At 31.8% G+C, this 23147-nt stretch overlaps 2 protein-coding genes and 1 pseudogene across 2 annotated transcripts in view; 2 read left to right on the top strand and 1 right to left on the bottom strand.

The window, feature by feature from the left end:
* The window catches only part of LOC149420470 (uncharacterized), a 744323-nt gene that overhangs the window by 250306 nt on the left and 470870 nt on the right, over positions 1 to 23147 (bottom strand). The window lies entirely within an intron of this gene.
* Positions 5160 to 7692, top strand: LOC149420476 (UDP-glycosyltransferase UGT5 pseudogene; annotated as a pseudogene).
* The window catches only part of LOC149420475 (uncharacterized), a 31693-nt gene continuing 23945 nt past the window's right edge, over positions 15400 to 23147 (top strand). Inside the window, exons 1-6 of the mRNA XM_089636295.1 lie at positions 15400 to 15598; positions 17535 to 17778; positions 18458 to 19053; positions 19416 to 19638; positions 19904 to 20423; positions 20670 to 20676. Of these exons, the coding sequence (XP_089492421.1) occupies positions 17535 to 17778; positions 18458 to 19053; positions 19416 to 19638; positions 19904 to 20423; positions 20670 to 20676 (1590 nt within the window). The 5' untranslated portion in view covers positions 15400 to 15598. The remainder of the gene's footprint in view (positions 15599 to 17534; positions 17779 to 18457; positions 19054 to 19415; positions 19639 to 19903; positions 20424 to 20669; positions 20677 to 23147) is intronic.

Below are 23147 nucleotides of genomic sequence, written 5' to 3'. Positions count from 1 at the left end.
TCAGTTCATGCGGTAAGGGCTTTAAATCCTGTTTTTAACCGGATTACGGATAATTTATAGAGAGTCTTAATAAATTAGCAAAAAAAAATATCAGTAATTTATCTCCGTATAATTATTATTAAAATGGTTAAACGAGAAAAGTAATAATTAATAACCTTCAGGAAACATGGACGCGATAATCGGTAGGGCAGAAAAACACTTCGATTGCAGGAATTGAATTTCTAGGCAAACAACATTACAATTTTCTGCTCGTAATGTCATTTGCAACACAAGTTATCGAACATTGTAATATGAGTGTACGATGTTTTTTAAAAGTGAATTAACGAGAATCCCTATTCCACGAAGCCATTGGAATTACGGTATAATTGGGATATGTTGTGAGCAGTCATTCCAAGCAATTTTTCGGATCTCAATAGTGATTATTCAACAGGGCAATACTGACAGTGTGTGCTATTTATTATTGTGAAATAATTCACATACATACGGAGAAAAACGATCCTGTTAAAAAAGTGACAGCATGCTACGTTCCTGATGAAATATTAGTCATTCAGAATATATCGAGAACACCTGTTCTTTTCGGAATATATATCATGACGGCATGCTACAATATACGCGTGTCAGTTTCAATCTCAGTATTTGTATGAACATGTGTTCCGCCTTCCGCATCCTTCCTGCATTTGACAGATACTTTATTACGAACTCTTTTAATTCTTTCGTTATAGGCCCGCAGTCCCATTTTAACAGGAAAACGGATAATTTTACATTAATAGAAATGTGTATAATATTAAAATTAACATTATGCCTTACACATTTTCAACTGTTCAATGACAACCTCTTAATTAAGGTTCGGTAACCACGTACATCAGAACTTGCGTCAGATTCCGCTAGTTCTGATTTTTTGGTGAGTTTTTTTATCATGTTGCTCTAATGAATAATCCAAATTTTCAACCTCGAACGCCAATCGCAACATTGTCAAAAATCCAAAAAACCTCGAATTTTTTTACATTTCCTCAGTTTTTGGTGATTTTACCACTGCGAGACTAGTTTTTGATTATAAATATAATTTGAAATTAAATTTGTATTAACTAGTTGTAATAACTGTTGGATTATTCATTGGGCAAACATCATAAACAATTCATAAAAAAAATCGGAAAATTCTCTCTTCACTGAGGAAAATAGGTAATTAGTTAAGAAAAGTTCAACATTACTTTTGTTTCGCCAAGTCACAGTATTTACCTATCTGGTTTGATGGAATTATTATATGTACATGACATGTAGATACGTAAAAGTAATCATTACTTACGGTGTTACTACTACGTATAAGTAATCATTGAGATAACAGTTGCATAAGTCTCCTGGTTCAAAATCAAAAACGCTTTGTGCTCGTTTTGTGTAATATTTATTTTTGATCTCGACACAACACAACAAAGGTAAAACTGATGTCAATTTTGTATCTGAATATGCTATTTTGGTAGTTTGTGTTTACGAAAAATAGTGGATTTATTATTAGTTTAAGTTTTTTGTATATAATATTGCTATTAAAAGTTAATTTCTACTTTGTAATTACTATTCGCGGGACAGCTGTATTGCCTACCGAAGGCATTGGAAAGTAATAATAATTACTCTGCAGAACTGTCGCAACTAGAAATCGAACCCAGGATCTCTATTCTTGCAGGACAACGCCTGTAACCAATCGGCCATTGTGATCCGATTTTGTTATGTCATTATCGTGTATATCAAATTTTATTTATTTTCTGTGTCTTGCTCTGTTTCATGTTTCGTATGGATTTAGTTGTTCACGCAGTATATATGGGAGCAGGTATCCGCAGAGACTTGATGGATATAAGGTCTCAGTTAATTAAATCCTGCACTATTCCTACCTCACTAATGTAACTATCCTAAAAATGTCATCATGACCGGAATAATTGTCACAAGAAGAAGATGTCAAAAACTACCTTTCAAACTGGAGTATCCAATGAAACCATATAAATACAAGACACGTCATTATCATACAAATTGTTGAACCGATCAAGAAAAAGATAGTGTAACAAGAATATTTATTTATTAGGTATATATAAGTTAGGTTTATACATATTTTTACTATGCCTGTCTCACTAAGAATATGCTCTGTCGAGGCAGGCTAGGTCACGAATATTTAATTTTGACGTAATTGTAAAAAGCATTCACTTTGTGGCTCATCATAATTTATAATAAAAACACATAAATTTGTTTTTGACCACGATAGTTTTATTTTCACTCTACCGGTTTCGGAAGATCCCTTCCTTCGTCAGGAGAATATTTAAAACAGTTTTAAATATTCTCCTGACGAAGGAAGGGATCTTCCGAAACCGGTAGAGTGAAAATAAAACTATAGTGGTCAAAAACAAATTTATGTGTTTTTATTATATTTAATTTTGACATTAGGTTCATTCTTTCGTTAGCTTAATTTCTAAAGGTACATTTTTAGATTAATTTATCAGCAAAAATATTTGAAATTATTAAATCAGGTTGGTATTGGTATATTAATATGCATATCAACGGGCTGTTGAGAATGTTCTCTGGACCTAGTTCACTGAAGCCACGCGAGTTGTCTTAATAACGTATCTTCACTCTATTAATTCATCTTAGAATGTTTTAAAATAAAACAAAACAAAAACGTGTTTCAAATGAAGAATCTTATAAATAAATATAAAGATTTACGTTTATCCTGACTAAGAAGCCATAGGTTTCGAAACATGTCGACCATTTTGATTAAATAGTGGCATGCACTAACCCATTACTTGCTAACAAACGTGTTTAAAATTTTACACAACTAAAAAACAACAATTTTCCATACATTAATAACATATGATGATGTTACGCTTTACGCAAGAATATTTCACATTAGTTACTGACTTACAAATGCACCGACAGCCAAAATCAGTATGTTTACTGAAGGACGATAAATATAAGAACGTCTATTAGTATTATCTATTAGTAAATATCCAGTGAAAGATTGGTAAAGGTACTAAGAACAAATAGTACGATAGTATGATAATAAGTTTTTCCGGGCCTGCAATACCTACATACTGTCTTTCTGGCATATTTAAAGATAATATTTCTGATTCACTTTCTCACTTAGACATCTTCATTTTTAACATTTTCTAAAATATTTATTGATTTTAGAATCGCTCCAAAATAGTTCCTTCCTTCCTTCCTCTCTCTCTCTCTCTTCCTCTCTATCTTCCCTAGTCTCAATTTCACTATGACGTAGATACCGCTACTGTTTTCTAACGCATCTCTCATCGGAAACGGGGACTGCCTACATATGGTGTTACGTCACATAAACGAAAACGTTGTAGAAAATTCAACAAAAATTTAAATGTCAAAACAAAATAAAATAAAAATTCTTTTCGTGCTCATATTCTTGCTTCAAGAATAAAAAAATAGGGCAAAAATACACTGATGGCAAGCGATGTTGTAATAATTACTTTTTATTGCATTTACAGATGATAAAGGTCACCTTTCTAGCGTTTATGATGCTTATTGTGCAGCAGTCAGATGGATCAAGGATTTTGGCTGTGATCCCATTCTCGGGGAGGTCGCATTACATCGGCATGAAACATATTTTGGAAGAATTGATCAATAGAGACCACCAAGTAACAGTAATTGCAGCCTATGCTGAAAATATTACTAACCCGAATTATAAACATATCAAAGTGAACAAGAAAATGGTTTGGGAATATGGTAAGAATCCAAGCAAATTGTTTTCGTTATTATTATTTTGTAGAACTGTTGGTAAATTAGTCTAGTCCATTCTAAAAAAGGATGTTTCAAAACTAATTAGGGGATAGTTCAAATAATAATAAGTTAAGTAATGTCATTGGTAATCAAATAATTAGGTAAGTAATGTCATTGGTAATCAAATAATTATATAATTAATGTCATTGGTAATCAAATAATAAGGTAATTAATGTCATTGGTAATCAAATAATTAGGCAAGTAATGTCGTTGGTAATCAAATAAGAAAAAAATATATTTAGAAACTACACAAATCATATAAATGTAAACATAATAATAATAATTCAGCCTAGAGTTATTTATTGTATTTTAGGAGCAACATAATTTTTGCCAAAGTTAAAAGTTTTGAGTAATAATAAAAAATAAATAATTTCGTGTTAATTCGTAGCTAAAACTCGATTACCAACCATTTTTGTCGGCAAAACCAAAACATCCTAGATCGCCAAACTCGGCTTCATTATCAGCACCCCAAAACTCGAGCTTAAAATCCAGATTATGTTTCAAAAAACTGTCTAATGACTGAATTGTATCCTTAAACACAATTGTCAAATAATGGGAAACATTGTAATTTGAGAAGTTTTGCACTAAACTACCTTATTTGAAAATTTAAAAAAAAGTCGTTGTGTACGAATAAATACGAATGTGAACGAATGTTTACGTATATATTGATTACATGTACACGTTAGTAGTAATTGATAAAATGCAAAATTTAAAATTAAAAACTTAGTATATAATTCATTATTTAATTTCACCATTGATTAACAACAAACAAATATATATCCAAAATATATTTTTTTCTTTTTTAAACACATCCTATTGAAATATTATATCAGCATCCAATTGTCGCAATTTATTATTTACCTTATCTTGCAATATTATCAGGTATGCTTTATTCCAACTGAATAGAATAACTCCATGTACTTACCACCTAATTATTAATCGAAATATGATAATATTATTTTACTACATTCATATTCTTAAATTTATTTACATTTACTGTTTATCTAATTTAGTAACTGTTATTATATATATTATTTCTGCTATCTATGCTTTTGTGATCATGCTATATAAATTTGTTTATTTCTTACTTTATAAATAAGAACTTTCTTTTCCTTACCTTATGTTTACTGAAGTGGCACTACTCCACAATTCAAACACGAGAAACGTGTTTCTCTATTGAATTGGGTAGTTACCATATGTTTTTCTTCTGTAAATCTGTCATACGTATGTATTTCAAATAAAATAATATATACAAACTAAGGATTAAGAAGACACTTAATGTAAATCTTAGTGAAGTACACCGAATATTTAATTTTCAAAAGGAACACCAAATATTGTAATTTTCAGAGAAATCAAGCCTTAATGATTCTGACGAAAATATGACGCCGGTAAAAATATTGAATTTTGCTTACCATGGAGTCCTGTTTACATCCGAAGCAGCTTTCAATTCGCCAAGCCTCCAAGACTTCATCATCAACGATAATTCGCACTACGATCTGATTTTGGCTCAAGTATTCTACCAGGAATCTTTCTATATGTTTGCTCACAAGTACAAGGCTCCAATTGTTGGAATTCATGCCAATGGATTTTCAAACGCGGTTGGTTACTTCAACGGAAATCCATTAATCCTTTCTTACATGACGCACGAATACGTACATTTTGGAAAGGAAATGAGTGTCTTGCAAAAAATGGAAAATGTATATACAACTATCTACGATATTGTTATGAGGAATGACATGTTGAAGAAATACCAGGAATTGGCTGAAAAGCATTTCAAACACTTGCCGGGACCACTGCCGCTCGTTGGAGATATTGGAAAGAACATGTCGGTCATATTTATGAATACTCACTTTAGCTACGACGAAGTTAGACCATATGTTCCGGGAATTGTTGAAATTGGCGGCTTCCATATTAAAAAACCTAAACCATTACCAATAGTGAGTAAACTCTCAAAGTCATTAAAATTAGGTCTTTATATAAAAAAAGTTATTTGGCTTGTTAATATATTGTGATTTATTGTTTCATTATCCTAAAAGTGTTGTATTTTTCTAAAAAATCTTCCATTATTATTCTAAAATTTTTCGGAAAGTTTCCATTTTACGAACAACTTAGTAAAAGTGGGGTCATTCATCATTTTGTGGACTCATCGCTAGTATTAAATGCAATCACGCGAATTATTTCCACGATATTTCGTACAAAATATAAACGAGATTGATATTAAAAACTTCTTGATAGGTGGGCACTTCGCCGGTCTCCGATAAATTCTTTCTTGTTAAAACAACGTTTATCTAAATATTAGTTTCAAGAGAGAGAATTGCGAAACAAGTATATTGCTTTAAAGGGCAATCTAAATTAATTAATTTTCTTTGTGATTATATCGGAGTATCTCATTTCTCTACTTTTAATTAATATAATTAATTGTTTGTAACAGGATCTTCAAAATTTTCTGGACGAATCACCAGATGGCGCTGTCTTTTTTTAGCTTTGGCTCGAATGTTCAAAGTAAGGAAATGCCAAGAGAAAAAGTTGAGGTGTTTTTGAGGGTCTTCAAAAAAATAAAACAACGCGTTATTTGGAAGTGGGAAGATGAAAACCTCTCTGGAAAGCCGGACAATGTTATGATTGGAAAATGGCTACCGCAAAATGATATACTAGGTACGTTTGTATTATTGAGCACAGTAATATTTATACATTTTTAATGGCTTGCAATGAAGAAAAAAATACATGTTCAATGTTTTCAACGGTCTCGTGAACTAGAAAGGATGATTAATATTTTCAATCTGATTTTAACTAGCTTTTAAAAATAAGATCTACTTGCGTACTGTAAATGTAACTAGCTTACAAAAACAGAATTTAAAAATACTGCTCAACTGCTATATTAATATATACTATAATTTATATCTCCATTCTGCCAGCAAATTAATGTAAATATTTTATTTAGGTAAATATATTGTGATATATATTTTTTTAATTATTTTAATATAGATCATAGTTACATTAATACATACATATTTTGCAAAATATAATATTTAGGTACATAATTGGTCATGTATATACCTTATCAGAAAAGAGGAGCTCTTGTGCCTGATAAGGGAGCCACGATTCTTATTTAGATTCAATGTTATAATATTATGTTATGTGTAATATATAAATATAATATATATATACATATATTTTTTTTAATATAAGTTTATTTTATATAGAATTCAAGTTTTTAAGACCGGTCAAATACTTAGCACATCACGAGTAAAATATCGCAATATAAACACGTTGGGTAAAATACCCCCAGCAAGATTATGATGTTTTCAAAGCATACCAAATACATAATACTTTAAGCATCATTACTAATACCTAATAACTAATACCTAATCTTATGAAATTTTTTCAGCTCATCCAAATATCAGAGCTATCATAACGCACGGTGGTCTCTTTAGCACGCAGGAAGCTATCCACCATGGTGTACCAATTCTAGGATTTCCATTCTACGGTGACCAATTTGTCAACTTGAAAAAAATTCAAGACAGAGGCCTCGGTCTAAAGCTCAAATTCTCTACATTCACCGAAGCAGAATTGAGGAAATCATTAAATGCAATTCTAACAGATCCCAAATTTTACAAAACGTCTCAAAATTTTTCAGTCAGATTTCGTGATCGGCAAAATTCACCGATCGATACGATGATTTTTTGGATAGAGTATGTTATTAGAAATAAGGGAGCACCATTTTTAAGGTCTCCCGCTTTGAATCTGTCATTTATTCAATATTACATGCTCGACGTATTGTTTGTTATATTTTTGATATTATTATTTTCAACACTGTGTTTTTGGATAACGATAAAAATAAGCATAACGTTATTTTTCAAAGCGAAAACACTTGTTCAGTCATCGGTAAAGATATCAATGAAAGAGGAATAATTTTTTACTGTGATTTTTCAAATCAATTTTGAATATTTTATGTAATGATTTTAATATTTTCTGAAACGTAGTCCAGATAGCAACGCAACTGTGGAACAGAAAGTGTAAATAATTTTGTTTCATCAGTGATTGTAATAATTAGTAACCATCGTGTTCAACAGATGGTGTGAGTTTTAATTTCATTAGTTTTTTAGTACTTTCCTAGATGGCGGTTTTTTTATTCGTCTAAAATGGTATAAATGATTTTAAAAAAAAACTGTTTTATTTTATTTTAAAGTTGCAAATATTATAATTTTTATGAACACGTGTTCCGACATCGTGACATTGCATTCGCCATTTACTAAAAGTTTAAAAAGGAAACCTACCGTTCTATTATTTTCGTCATTTACTAAAAGTTTAAACGGAAACCTGTTATTTTATTTTTTTCGGCCTGCAATCCCGTTTTAACCGGATTACAAATAATTTTACGGGTCTCTAAGGAATGGTAAATGGTAAGTGGTTATGCCCAAGATATAAAAAGATAGGATACCTGTAAAGACGCAAACAAAATCTTCTGGACTTTTTAAAGTACATAAGTAGAAATAATTTATTTATTAATCTCTTTAATCTCATGATAACTCAATACAATGCAAATTCAACACAGCTTTAAAAAGTGATATGAAGTTATTAAAAGCGATGGAAAATTAATAACCTAATCTACGTAATTTATTTACCCTAGTTTTTATTTCATCACTTTTCATGACTTTGTATCATTTTTTAAAGGTGTGTTGAACTTGTGTTTAGTTTTCCAGTTACCGATATGGACAGGATTAACAGAACAAAATTATATAAAACAGAAAAAAACATAATTTTCTAATATACTATGTTATCGATTTTTTATAATAATTATTCAACTAGCAGTTAAAAACCCGCTCCGCGGGTTTTTTTCTGCTAGGCCCTGCGGGCGGCTCTTCATTGGGCTTCGCCCATTTTGAGTGATATTAACAACAGTTACATTTAATAGATAGATATTAGAACATTCACAGAGAGAGGGTGAGTAGGTATATATATATTGTTAAAACACGGAACAGGAAGGAGTTAATTAATAATAACATGCTAAATTTACGCATAATAAGAATGACAGTTGTTTGAATAAATGAAATTTTATGTATTTGTGATGGATTATTTCAAATGAAACACTATTATTGACTACATGTCTACAACTGATATTAACTGTTATCGTACCTAATATAATTAGCTCATAGGAGACTTGCAGTGCTTGAATATGTGTTACAACCGTCAATGTCTATAAGTGGAATCAATATCGTTTAGTTTGTCACAATTAAAGATAGTTTTAACAAAGTTGACTTAAATAATAGATTATTACATATTGATTAATTGTACCCGTGTTTATGAATAAAAGGAGGGTAATTGTGCGATGACATTAGCAGTCGGTTATTAAAATGTGTTAATTTTACTCAAACTGGTGGTAATTCTTTACCTACAACTGTTACTGTATGTAATAAAGTTTAAAGTTAGATTATATATACACCTTCATCAGGAGAGTAAAAATCTATATATAAAGGTAGATTATTACAATATAGCGCCCCTGAGGTGATATCTCACAAAAGCGGCGCTATGCAAATTGTCCAATAAATAAATAAATAAAATGTTTACATTTTATTGTGTATACACCGAAGTCAAAAATTAAATATAGATTGCAATTGGGAAAGAAGAAGTGGAAGGAGGGGGGAGGGGTAAGAGTAGGCTGGGTTTATAATAATTAGGAATTACAATATCGTTAGACGGGAAAGACCAGTTGAGTGGGAAAATATTTAAAAGAGAGTTTATAAAAAAATTCTTGTTAATTATATCTGCTTTTATATTAATATGTTTCCTCATTTCTAAAATTTCAAAATTATTTATAGTGAAGAATTTTAAGACCTGAAAAAAACAAATAGCAAATAACCATAAAACAATATATTCATAAGACAAATAGCATTTAATAACGGTTATTCTAATAAATTGATAGTTGAAATACTAAATAAAAAAATTAAACACATTCTCTTCAAACGGTCTTTCTAAAGATAGAAATAAACAATGGCGTAGAATTCTGTTTGTGGATAACGATACTTCTAAAATTATATATATAAACTATCCTGGTACCATTCAACTGGCGTTTTACACTAATAACAATGAAGAAATATATTCTTAATAATAAAGATAGCAAAATTCAAACAAAAAAATCAGGAGTTTAAAAACTCAATTGAGATGATTTTAATTTCTTTTACAAAGGTAAAACCAATAGAAACTTTGAAGTCAGAACTAAAGAATATCGCAGGGCTATAAATGGAAATAGTGAATCTGAGTTTGCAAATAATCTTTTGAATAATGATCACACTTTCGATAAAAATTCAGGTCTTAAAATACTTCACTCAGGATATAAAGCATCGTAAATAAATAATTTTGAAATTTTAGAAATTAGAAAACATGCCAATATAAAATCAGATATAATTAATAAGAAAAAAATATATAAATAATAATGATAAATGCCATTACAAAGTGATAAGCTTCCAGAAGAAATCTTCTTATAAAACGCTTGTTAATGGTAAGTAGTCAAGTATTGTGAGCTGCATATTTAAATATTCGCGCCAGGCATTTGGTTCGTTTTTAAACCGCCAGAGGTGCGCTCTGTCGGCCATCTTGAAGAAACGCGTGAATTTTTATAAACGTCAAACATAATCACGTAACTGTGGAGAATTTTCATTGTAATGTAATTAATCCAATGGATTATGAACTTTCTAAAACATATTTTCTTCGATATTATCCAAAAATTATGTGAGCAGAAACGATGCTTTTGAAGAAATCTCGTATTATTATGAGGCGATCCTATTTTAGTATGGAATCGTGTCTTAATATTCAAGTTACCCGAAACAGACAATTTTAATTTGACCAATCAGAGGTCCTACATCGTCCAGACGCTGGGACAATAATACTATCAGATTCCCAACTGCACCCAACCGTCTGGAGCCAGTGAGACTATGGCACCCGCAATTGGGGTGATGTTGAAGGGAGTGAGGAGGAAAAGGAGATGGGGTGAGGTTGAAGGGTGCTAAATATCCTTTAGGTATTTCGTAACCTGACTATTCAGATCTGGTTACCACATACGGCTAAATCGATTTCAAGCAAAGATTCAATTCTGAATAGTGGTCTTATACCAGGACGATGGTGAGAGTATCTTTCACTCTGGAACGTGCCGCAAATACACTTTATATTATTTTAAATGAATAAATTAATAAAATTAAATTTACGGGATTTGAACCCGCGACCTCCGGATTGCTGGTAAAGAGTAAGTGGTTCGACCCACTCGAACTCGCTATTCGAGTGGAATAACTTTTTACGTTTGGTGTGTGTAAGTATGTATATACCATCGACGATGCTCAAGAATAAGAATTTCGACCTATGTACTTTCGACGGCGATTGCGAGCGGCCTCGATATAATCAATGTAAACAAGCGTGCGGAGCGCGCAGGTACATTTAAATTAATCCATTACACGTGTCAAAACTAAACATTGAATTATTCGGTTGTTATATAATCTGGGTTCTAGCAATTAAGCACAGCAGTCACATTCTACCATGTGACTTTAAAAAATAATAGACCAAGATTTTTGAACTCATTGAAAAATGTTATTAAAATAAATATACTAAAAAACGGACCTACACGGAGAAAAATGAATACCTACTGCTTATTTATTAAGAACATGTTAAAAACCCGATAGTACGCCATTTCCGAATAAAATATCAGTAAATTCTTAACACATCGGAACACGTATTCTTGCAGCTGCGCTTAACTTAATAAATATAACGACGAAATTCGAAAATATCAATATTTTTATGAACACGTGTTCTGAAATCCTCATAAGACATTCGTCACATCACTGATAGCATTTTAGAAAATCTGTTATCTTTTAAAGGCCTGCAGTCCCGTTTTCAATGGGAACACGAATTTCAATAAATTTCAACGAATTTCAATAGATTTTCAATAAATTAACAACATTTTATCAATAAGTTTTCTCCGTGTACATTAATTAGGTATAAAACCAGTGAAAAACTCATTTCTCAAACTCAACTCAAAAAATAATAATTAATATTTGACAAGTTCTAGTATCTTCACCAAAAAATGTAGACAATTTGTCTCGGCGCCATCTAGTGAGAGAGTTAGCACTTACAATGCCTTTTTCATATAACAATAAAGTTAGTTGTTTCAGGTGAAAAAATGTAACAAGCAGTAATTGTTGAATGAAACACTAGTATATTTTGAATTATTTCGCGGATAAGAGATAAGCCGCCATAGCTCATTGGTCAGAGCTGTCGACCGGAAATCGAAAGGACACGGGTTCAAGTCCCGTTGGCGTCATGTATCTTTTATAAGGAGATTTTTCAATGTGGATGAGTGTTTCAGGCTAGTAATTATTGCTTTTAAAATAATTGTTACATTTTGTTTTAGTTACTAAGAAAGATTAATATTTGAAAGCAACTGGCTTACATTGCTGATAACTTAACACGTGAACACAGTAAGACTACTCATAGAGTATTGGATAAAGTTCGATTTTCTACTTTGTGTAACACCATTCTTTGTTACGTAACGATACAAAAATGTTGCTCGTTCTCTAAATATACAAATCGGTTGCAAGGTAAAAAATATTTATTTGGTCATATTAAATGTAATAAAAAAATAATCTCCTTAATTCGGATTAACTTTTCCGAATTTTATTGATAAATAATCTTTATACTTGAATGCGAATATTTAAAAATATATATGACTAGGTAGGTACATATAACTTAATTATTAAAACTGGTCTACTGATTACCGACCTTTGAGATTAGATCGATAAATAGGTGAACTTCTTCAATAATTATAAATTTACTTGTGTCATCACTTCCAATAATTTAATTAATTATTTCTGAGAATAGACAAAAATATACCAATTAGAAATTCGGTGGGCGAATGTTATTAGTTAGTTAAAGCACAAGTAAAATAATGATTATAAACAAAGTTAATTATCATTGAAAAAGAAGATGAAACATGAAACAGATCAAGACACAGGAAATTAAAAAAAGGTAACTTTCTGAACTAGGAATCGAACCCAGGATCTCTTTTCTTACCGGGATAGCGTCTAAACCACTCGACCATTGGGACCTAATTATTAAACATTTTTGTCGATCTCATATTTCAAATTCAGAACTCACAATATTATCTTGAAACGTAAATGATATTTTGGCAGATTCCTTTTTGAATGATCATAACTTTTAACGAATTGGTTTGTAACCCAGATAATTTCTGGGATAAACTTATCCGATTTTTATTTTCTTGGGATACCTATTGACTTTTAAAAAAAAAAAAAAACTTTTTAATAGAAAACACTTGTTTTTAATCTTTGAATTTTTCCTATCAAAAACAGCTGATAAATGCTTGTAAATTTTCGTTCAAAGAATAAAGAGCAATAAATTAATAATCTTTATTATTAAATCTAATTTAGCTGTTAAGCGGTGTCAGAGAATTGCAGCACAGCAATATATGATAATAATTATTATTAATGTTACTATGAACATTTTGATATCTTTTATCAAATATTAAAATGCTTTTCTCTTTGAACTTTGTCACTTCTGTCTTTTCTTGAGTACCTGAACTAATTATTTTTTTCGCCTCAATATACTTTTAAAATATAAGATTTGAACCATTGACTAGTAAGTGGTTCATACATCGATGATTTGAAGAAGGCAAATATCAAATTGTTACTCAAATGTTCCAATTGGAAACTACCGTCAAATAATGTTATCAAAAGTTTTATTTTACGGTTATTTACTTTTGCAATCAAGTTTACTTTAGATTATACGGTTCCAGGAATACCGAAAAAAAAAAATTATCATCTTTTATATGTCCTCTTTAGGGATGCTGTGTGGAGGGACTCTTTATGGAAAAGAAGGAGAGAACGTCGAATCGATTTTCCAATCCAAGCCACTCCCAATCGCCGTTGAAAGAACATTCATTGGTCGACATTCTTATTCTTGAGTCTCGTCGAGAATCAAGGCCCAGGAGTGACGGACATTTGTATCCATTCTACATGCACTTTGGTGTAAGGCGATGCGTCGAGAGTCCGGCTAGAGAGGTCAAAGGGTCTACCTCATCCGACCTGTTGGTGGACGTACCCATCCACCGTCAAATTCTGGACAATCCTCACCCCAGGAACCCAGGCACCCCAGCTAGGTCGCTAAAACCAAGCGAACCACTTGACATGATCTTTGGCAGAGGTGTTGGTTATCCAATGAATGGTGCCCGTGACGGCGGTACCCATACCAGCCTCCCAAATTGAATATTACTTAAGGCTGCATAAGTGTTCAAAAAGAAGAAGATGTTTTGAAAAAATGTTAGTATGTAAATACGAATGTTAGAAGGAGCACACAAACACTAAAAAACGGAGCATACTTATTAAAAATAAATAAAAAATATATAGAGCGTGTCAATGGCATTTAAAAACACAGATTTGTTCATACCTCTAACATATTAAATAACAGAACCAGATGTGTTTTAATAATTTTCATATGATTACTTTTTCAACTCAGAAAATGTGTACCTAAAGATTATCTTCGAAAATTGTTCAAGGGAAGTATGTTTGCGAGTGTTGCGCGTCTGAGAGTATAGCGCATATTGCGGGTCCCGTATACGCAAGACTCGCTAGACGCGCAATACTCGCAAGACATGCAACATTTGCTAGACGCGTAAGACGCTTAGTAAGAAGAGTGTTTCACTAATCCAAATACTAACACCCGTAAAGCAAACGCATAAGAGTACACGGAAAAAAAGTTGTTCCAAGTATCAAGACGAGCTAGTACAACTCACCTCTAGATTAGTTTCAGTGGACTGCGGTTGTGCGATCTCATCAGTATCCCCTCCACACCACGCAACACTACAGGTGATTCCTCACGTCTTAACTAGTAGACAAAATACGAGATGGAGCGTCAACGAGGTGTTGAACGTTGAAAGTTGAAAGTCACTCCAAAAATGCAGAGCTGACAAAGCTTAGTGAAAAAAAAAATGTTTTTCATGTGTGGATAAGTAAAAAATATATATATTTAAGAAAAATACGAAAAATGCGTATATAAATATTATATCTGTGATAACATTTCTGGGTAATATTGGATCCCAGTGACGGTTTCAACAATAACATGTAATAAAATACCTACCTAATATTCCGTTGACGTATTATTATATTACCTACCATCAGTCGAATATGAAGCATTTAGAATTAATAAACTTAGATCATTTTTTAACGCCAAAGAAAAAAGTTCAACATTTTCAATGTTACGATCAGATAACAAAAAAATATTTTTAACTACTTCATCATTTATCAGATCTATCTGGTTATGTTCTTCAATATTTAATATACAATTACATTAAATTGTCATGCATAGCACTCGACTGTTCCCATGTAAGGATATTGTGTGGTTATCACAAAAAAATTAAAGTTAACTTATATTTGACCACCGTGTACCCGAAAGAATAATTCACATTCCGCTGATTCTATAGACACAAGAATATGTATCTTTTTATGAGTACTCACCTACGTCTTCACTAACATAATATATAACTTGTTTGATCGCCTGTACCTTATATTATAACAACACCAAACAAGTCTTACGATCGCGGTCTTTATCTTTCAGTATTCCCCAGACAGCGTCGACTGCACCGCTTGCGTTAAATACGTTGTTAATCAAATGAATACGTGTGATATTGTTTACATAATATAATGCTCGTGTTATAACGTTAGATATCATAGAATTAATCACTATTAATTGATGTAGTGTTAACATAACTTTGAATGTGAAAGGAGGGTATCTCATTCAAGTGTAATTAACCAATTATAAGGTATGTTTTGTTGTTTCTCCTAATTTGTTTAAGAAAATGTAATTGTTTTAGGAACTTTTAAAAGATTTTATAAACATATGAACATGCATAATAAACTAATGACTTTTTAAAAGTACTAACTTCACACGTGTCAACAATGTTACACATCCCTAGGTGACCCAGAAACTAAAAATTATTTTTATATATTATGTTTGTTTTTTGTTAAGCAATATAACCACTATTTGCATTATTAAATAAATATATAACCTCCATCAATAAAATTGATTAAAAATTATGAAAAACCCCATACATTAAAAATTGAAATTCCTTTGTATTTTAATTTGAATGTAGTATTTGAAATATTATACCAAAGAATATGTTCATGTAAAACAAAACCAACTATTTTTATATTTATAAATAATTAAATGATTCTGTTTATAAATATTTAAAAAATATATATTAGGGGCTATTTTTTTCAAAATGAGGGTGACAATAATAATAATTTAAAAACAAATTAATAGTAAAACGTTCGCGTCACGTGCTCAATAAAATCTGTGACATGTTTACTATATTATTTATAATACTGTGATATATTTAAATCTCCAGTTCAGCAGTTATCTTAGTTGCTGACAAATTACAGAAGTTTAGAAGGATCTTTGTGTCAAATGATTTCGGTGTGTGAAGCACCGCATATTTACATAATGTAGGTATGGTTTTGTAAATAGAATCTTGTGTTATATAAAACATATCCAGCTAATCGAATATAGGTACCCACCGAAGTTACATAAAGCCTGGTGTTTATAGGTGATTACAATTAAAAACATTATCTCTTATTTGATAATTGTAAAGGTCTTAGTCAACACGCTTTGGTTAATACATTTATACAGTGGGCTTAATATGGCCATTAGAAAAATGAGGAAAATAAGCCATTTAAAACTAAGGCAATATGAGATGCTGTTTTATATGGTTCAAGGAAAATTTTATTGTCATAATAAACTTGGGAATTCCGTAACAGAAGATGTAAAGGTGCAAACTTTGACATATTGTTTTGTTCAGATCCGAAAGTTCTCCAACTGCTTAAATACTTATACTTTCTGTGCAATAAATATTTTTTAAATATATTACATCGCGTTTTTTTCTTTTATATCATCAATTATTTTATTATTACCAAGTTAAAACTCAAAAAAAAAACTCTTTTCTTTTCTTGTCCTAGATAATGGTACCAGGCCATAAAATAATCGTTGTATATCACCGCACAATCGAAATTTCGTTATTTAATTTTATTTTTTTACTAACGTACCATGTCCAATTTCAACACATTACATATTACACGAACTTAATACAAGGATAAATGTTTCAACACAGGATTATTAAAAAATACTGCTATGATAAAAATAGGGTACATAAACAAAAAAAATAATGTCAAGTCAAGACAAGAACAAGGTTTTGATGGAATTCACGACTTTTGCCACAACAATAAAAAATATTACTTGCTGACGGTGAAACACAGTTTTGCATAGAAATACATATAAACCCAATTGGTTTTACGTTTGGATCACGAAACACGCTCATAAGGCACTTCTTGTGTTATTCTTTGATTGTTGAATGTAGCTTAACACAATAATAAATATAAAAATTAGTGATTGAACATAGTTTCGATATTAGACGGTAACATGTGTCTGTATATAATCTATAAATAAAAACTAATTATTGATTGCGTTCATACTGTTTCGCTATTTAAAAGTTTAAAAAAAAACAGTATTTTAAACATTCAAACTATTTTTTCAATACACTTATCCCTTTTCAATCCATTACTGATGAGATCTGGGTTGTGATCTTTCTTGATACTTATTGCAAAATTTAAAAGTATTGTATGAATTCCATATTATCTTATTATAATGTATTTACAATTCATACCAACTAATACTAAAACCTGTTTTTCTTTCTGTTATTTTAGATGGAATTCCGATTACTCCTGCCAATTCTGATTTACCTTTCTGCCCTCCCCCAATGCACCCCCGCGCGGATACTGGCCTTAATCCCCTTCTCGGGCAAGTCCCACTACATCAACATCCAGCCTATCCTTCAGACCCTGGCTGAGAGGGGGCATGATCTCACAGTGGTCACCACCCACACGGAGAAAAACCCTCTGCCAAACTACCACCAGATCGTTCTTGACAATCGTACATTCTGGGACTCTTGTAAGTTTTAACAAAACTTATTCTCCTGCCGCAGATAGCTCTTTCTCACAAACGACACGTGTAACAGAAAAAGAAAGTTACAAAAGATCTTGCTTTTTCATCTTCTCTATATTAGGCAGAAACTTTAGAAGTTAGCTAAGAAAGATCGAGCCAACTGATTTGCCAGAAGTTTTAGCACTATTTCTTTTTTTCATATAACGCTCAACTCACTCTGTACGTGTACTGGTACTTTTTATTTCACACTCGTCCGATTTTTTTGCAGCTTTCAAGCGGCCTTCGATTGTAATTTATATAATTAGAATTAATATATACATTTTTATCATTTTTTTTTGAAATTTTGTTCACGTTACTAAAGACATTGAGCAAGGCATTCTAAGAGCTAAGGTCGATGAAAATACAAATTTTAACTAACAAAGAACTCTTATTAATACGCTGTTAGATTTTTTTTCTCCATGTGACGACTTAAATAACTTTGTTACTTTTAGTACAAACTTAAATGATGTGAAAAAATGTTGATGTGACAAGTTTTTTTTTGGCAAAACGTGATGTTTTCAAAGTGTTTCGTAGTATGAACGAAACGTGAAAGGATTATTTATAATCACAGTTCTATATTATTTACTAATTTGCAACATTATTTTTCTCCATATCAATAACCTTTTATTTTATTTTCATGTTCCAGTTGGTAAAGATATGGATAAGTTTTCGTTCGAAAACATGATCTATCCTAAAGAAATGAAGCTTCTATGGGACGGAACATACTTCAGTACGGAAGTTGCCTTTAATTCAACATCACTTCGGAACTTCATTAGAAACGATAACTCGAAATACGATTTGATATTCTTAGAACTGTTCTTCCAAGAGGCATTCTTGATGTTTGCACATAAATACAAAGCCCCCATTGTTGCTATTAGTACAATGGGATTCACACAGTACGCAGGGGAGTTCATGGGGAACCCACTGCACATGGCATACATGCCCCATGAGTTCCTTTCTACAGAAAGGCAGATGAATCTCTGGAAAAGATTGATGAATCTCTTTTACACGTCTTATGATATTCTAGGAAGAAAGTTTTATCTGCAACCAAAACATGAGCGACTTCTGGAACACCACTTCGAAAATCTCCCAAGACCTTTGCCTAATCTAAGAGACATTGAAAAGACAATATCATTGGTCCTAACCAACACCCATTACAGCATAGACGTTATAAGACCACACGTTCCTGGCATAGTTGAAATCGGAGGTGTTCACATCAAAGAAACCAATAAGTTACCAGAGGTGAGAAATCCAAATTTATCTAAATAAGACTTTTCCAAATTGTCTCACCGAATTAGCGGTAATTTTCGCATCGTAAAAGTTAATTCACGGAGACGTCGTAACCAATTTTACAACTAAAGCTGTGCCTTATTTATAATTGACCCAGACTTTAGATGAAATATAAGCTTATTAAAGGAAATATAACGATATTGAATCGACAATTATATCCCATAATATTTATTAAAACTGTGATGCTAACCAATTTTATCTAGAATTTCAAAACGGATATTTATTTTAGCTTAAGTCTATCTGCTATCCCATCACTTTTGACATTATTCTTGCGGCCAATATGAGTAATCTCACCAAAATATCTTTTTTTTCAGAGTCTTCAAAAGTTTTTGGATGAAGCCGAACATGGAGTCGTATTCTTTTCTCTCGGATCAAACCTAAAAAGTAAGGATATGCCGAAAGCGAAAATTGAGATGTTCCTTAATGTATTCTCAAAATTGAAGCAGAGAGTCTTGTGGAAATGGGAGGACGAGAATATGCCGAGAAAACCAGCCAATGTTTTAACCGGACCATGGCTTCCACAAACTGATATTTTAGGTAACTATTATTCAACTTACCAAATATTTCAATCGCATTAGCAGAATGAGCACAACATTTTGTTTGATCACCAAATTGCACACGCCAATTTGTTGCGTGGTTGCTACCCAAAAACGTATTAATTTTATCAAAAAATGTGGCTTCTTAATTATATTTTTAACAACGACATTACTCTTCGTCGAATTAAATATTCTAATTCTGAAGTTATGCCAGTTTTATATAACATACTAATTTTTAATCACAAATAATGTCCTTTGTCTTTAAGCCCATCCAAACATCAAAGTCTTCATGTTCCACGGTGGCCTGCTCAGCACGTTAGAGGCGATCCACTTCGGAACCCCTGTCGTAGTAATGCCAGTTTATGGAGACCAGCATCTCAACGCAGACAAAGCAGAGAGCCTCGGCTTTGGCACCAAACTCGCCTTCCGATCCCTCACTGAAGAGACCATCACCAAAGCCTTGACAAAGATCCTCGAAAACCCAAAATACTCAGAAAACGCCAAAGAACTTTCCACGAGGTTCAGAGATAGGCCCCAATCGCCCATGGATACTGCAATTTATTGGACCGAATATGTGATCAAACACAAAGGTGCAAACTTCATGAGGTCACCAGTATTAGATTTGGAGTGGTATGAATTCCACATGGTGGATGCAATGGTTGTAATCTTTATTGTTATTGCGATACTTTTAGGGTTGTTTGTTCTGTCTATCGGAATAGTACTCAGAGCGGTAACCAAACAATGGAGGAAAATAAGTAGGAAAACCAAAAGTAAAAAGATCAATTAGTGTATAATATATATTTTTAATAGTTCAATAAAACATTAACATTTGAACGTTCGCATTTATTTATATCTATATACTTTACTGTGTAACCGGTCAGTAGCTGAGTTGGCATCGCGTTTTGATCCCACCCAGGCGTTTTGTGTTCAATTCATATAAGTCCTCCTTCACAACATAAACAAAATTTTCCGCTTACGGTGGTGGTAGTATGAGATTTTTAATTATTTTCATTTATTCGGTTATACGTAAAGCGGAAATGTTTGTCTTTCTTTAAAAAAAAAGTTATTTTAAAAATACTCCCCGATTTCTCCTGAGATCTGACACCCTTTCCTTAATACAACAAGTGAAAAATTATGGATCAAACGATAAGTTATCATGCCATGTCTAATTATTCTGTTTACAGTTTAATTGATAGCAATACCAATATCATTAGCTGAAAATCATTGTTATACCTCAAAATTCACACATAATAAATATCTGAGTTAAAGTATGCGTTGCCAAAATTCACCATTTGTATAGATTTTGTTGCTTCAAAGGAGCTCTGTACAACATATGAATGTAATTAATTATAAGTAGTTACCAAGCTATCCAATTAGGTAAAGAGAGAATAAAAAATGGTAAATATTTTCCAAAGATAACCATGTTTCCTTGTAGGACACAATCTTCTTCCGAAATGCTATCACGAAAGATAGTATTCTCAAATAATATCAAATCCTTATCACTGTGCAACGTACAATAATAGAATATCCAGCAACTACTTTTAAATTCTATCATTACCAATACTGCCGCGGTAACACTTCCTTGAGAATCTCAGGGTATACAATGTGTTTTTAGTTACAGCGGCAGAATCCACACGACATGACAAACATGTCGAATTATTACTTGTACTTATTATCGAAACTAGACAATAAGAAAGATAACGCGAAGAAAATTATTTATTTTATTTGACACACTTATTTTTGAATTGGCTGAATTATCTGTCGAGACCTACTTTAACTCCAAAAATCATTGTATTTATGTTTCATATAAAGCTTATTATTATGAATTTGTTTCAAATATCGATCACGATTTATAACCTTGTTCCAACTACTGATTTTGATAGTCAACTGGGGTCCGAAACCCCCTGTCGACCGAAAAAACTTTGCTCTGATTAAAAACAAACAAATTGTTCTGCACATTTTTTGGAATATAGACGTCGCTTGATAAACTTAATTTTGTGTTGTTACCCCGGGTTTTCTGACGAACTCTTTAAATATTTAAAAAAATATCCGGAGTCAATAAATCACTTTGGACTTTATTTGTAATAGATAACAATGAGATCTAATGGCTTATTTAACAGGCGATAGGAATTATTCCGGACCTTATTATTCTCGACCTTCAGGTAGCAATTGTTTTTATTATTATCTCAATCACCGCATTATCCACAGCTATGTGCAATCTATGGATTACCTATTAAACTACTATCTAGTGCCATCTATGACTAACCTCTTACACTACTCTCTAGGGCAGCGGTTCGAAAAAGGTGTTCCGCGAAACCCTATAGTTCTGTGGAGGGTCACAAGGTTCTGAGAGTTAGAGCGTAAGCGTGTTGCAGAAACCAGGCGGCCAACGCTGATTACCGGCGCTTATCGGTACCAACCCGCGGCGTAAGTAATTGTGCACTCAAGACGCATTAGTGAGTTCAATTGTATTGTATTTTATTTATTTGTACTGGGTGTTGACAGATGATATCACTTAAGTGAGAACAAGCAGTTATAAAAACTCAGTTAAAACACAATATATGCATAAAATTACAAAAATGTACCTACTCAGAAATAGAACGTATTAATTTGCACACAAAATTACAAAATTTACCAAAGCTCACTCAAATGAAAAATAGTACAAAGAGAGGCAAGAGACAAAAGACACAAATAGAGACACAAGAAATACAAAATATTATTTGCGCAACATATTGTTTGTATATACTTGGGAAACAACAGAACATTTTTTCTTAATTCTTGTGAATGTCTACAAGCACACTCTATCTTATCTATGACGAGAAATTTGGGTCAGAGGGATAAAATATGCGATATTATTTTTAAATGTCGAACCTCAAACCTAAATACCTATCGGACATAATTAGGTTTGATGTTCGACATGTAAAATTAGGTTTAAATGTTGAAAATCAAACCTAACTTTGAGACTATTATTAAAAAAACGATGAAAAAAATCCGTTCTACGCAATAATGTTTTTCAAAATAAGTATGGTCGTTCTTTTGAAGTAAAACATGAGGGATGCAAACAAATTTAATAATAAGGTATAAACAAAACAAAGTTTGGTTTGTGTGTTCACAATACTAACTTTTTTATAAAATTTGAAGGAGATAAATCATTTAGGGTTCTGTTTGCTGGTTCTGTTTTGACATCATAGTTTTTATACAACTATTTCAATGGGTGGTTATTTGAAGAACTAATGTTATTGATACATTGCATCAGCCGGAATAAACGAATACACTAACGTTTGAAGACGGTCGACATTTTCCGTAATAGAATATGCTATTATTACGACTGATTCCTGTGCTCACCAGCTTGGTTTTGGAATGTCATCCGGGCTTTTGAAAAATTTTCTTCAAGGTTTTTACCAAATCAAATTTACAAAAAATCTTAGGGCAAAGCTTAATACTAAATCACTAATTTGATTAATCTTTAAAATGAAATGGTAAACATTATGAATACCAAAAAATATGCTA

This window comes from Hesperophylax consimilis, chromosome 10 (genome assembly GCF_061612785.1).
Source record: "Hesperophylax consimilis isolate HC1 chromosome 10, BYU_Hcon_1.0, whole genome shotgun sequence".
NCBI lineage: Eukaryota > Metazoa > Arthropoda > Insecta > Trichoptera > Limnephilidae > Hesperophylax > Hesperophylax consimilis.
The sequence above is the reverse complement of the archived record's forward strand: the minus strand, read 5'-3'. Positions and strand labels throughout refer to the sequence as shown.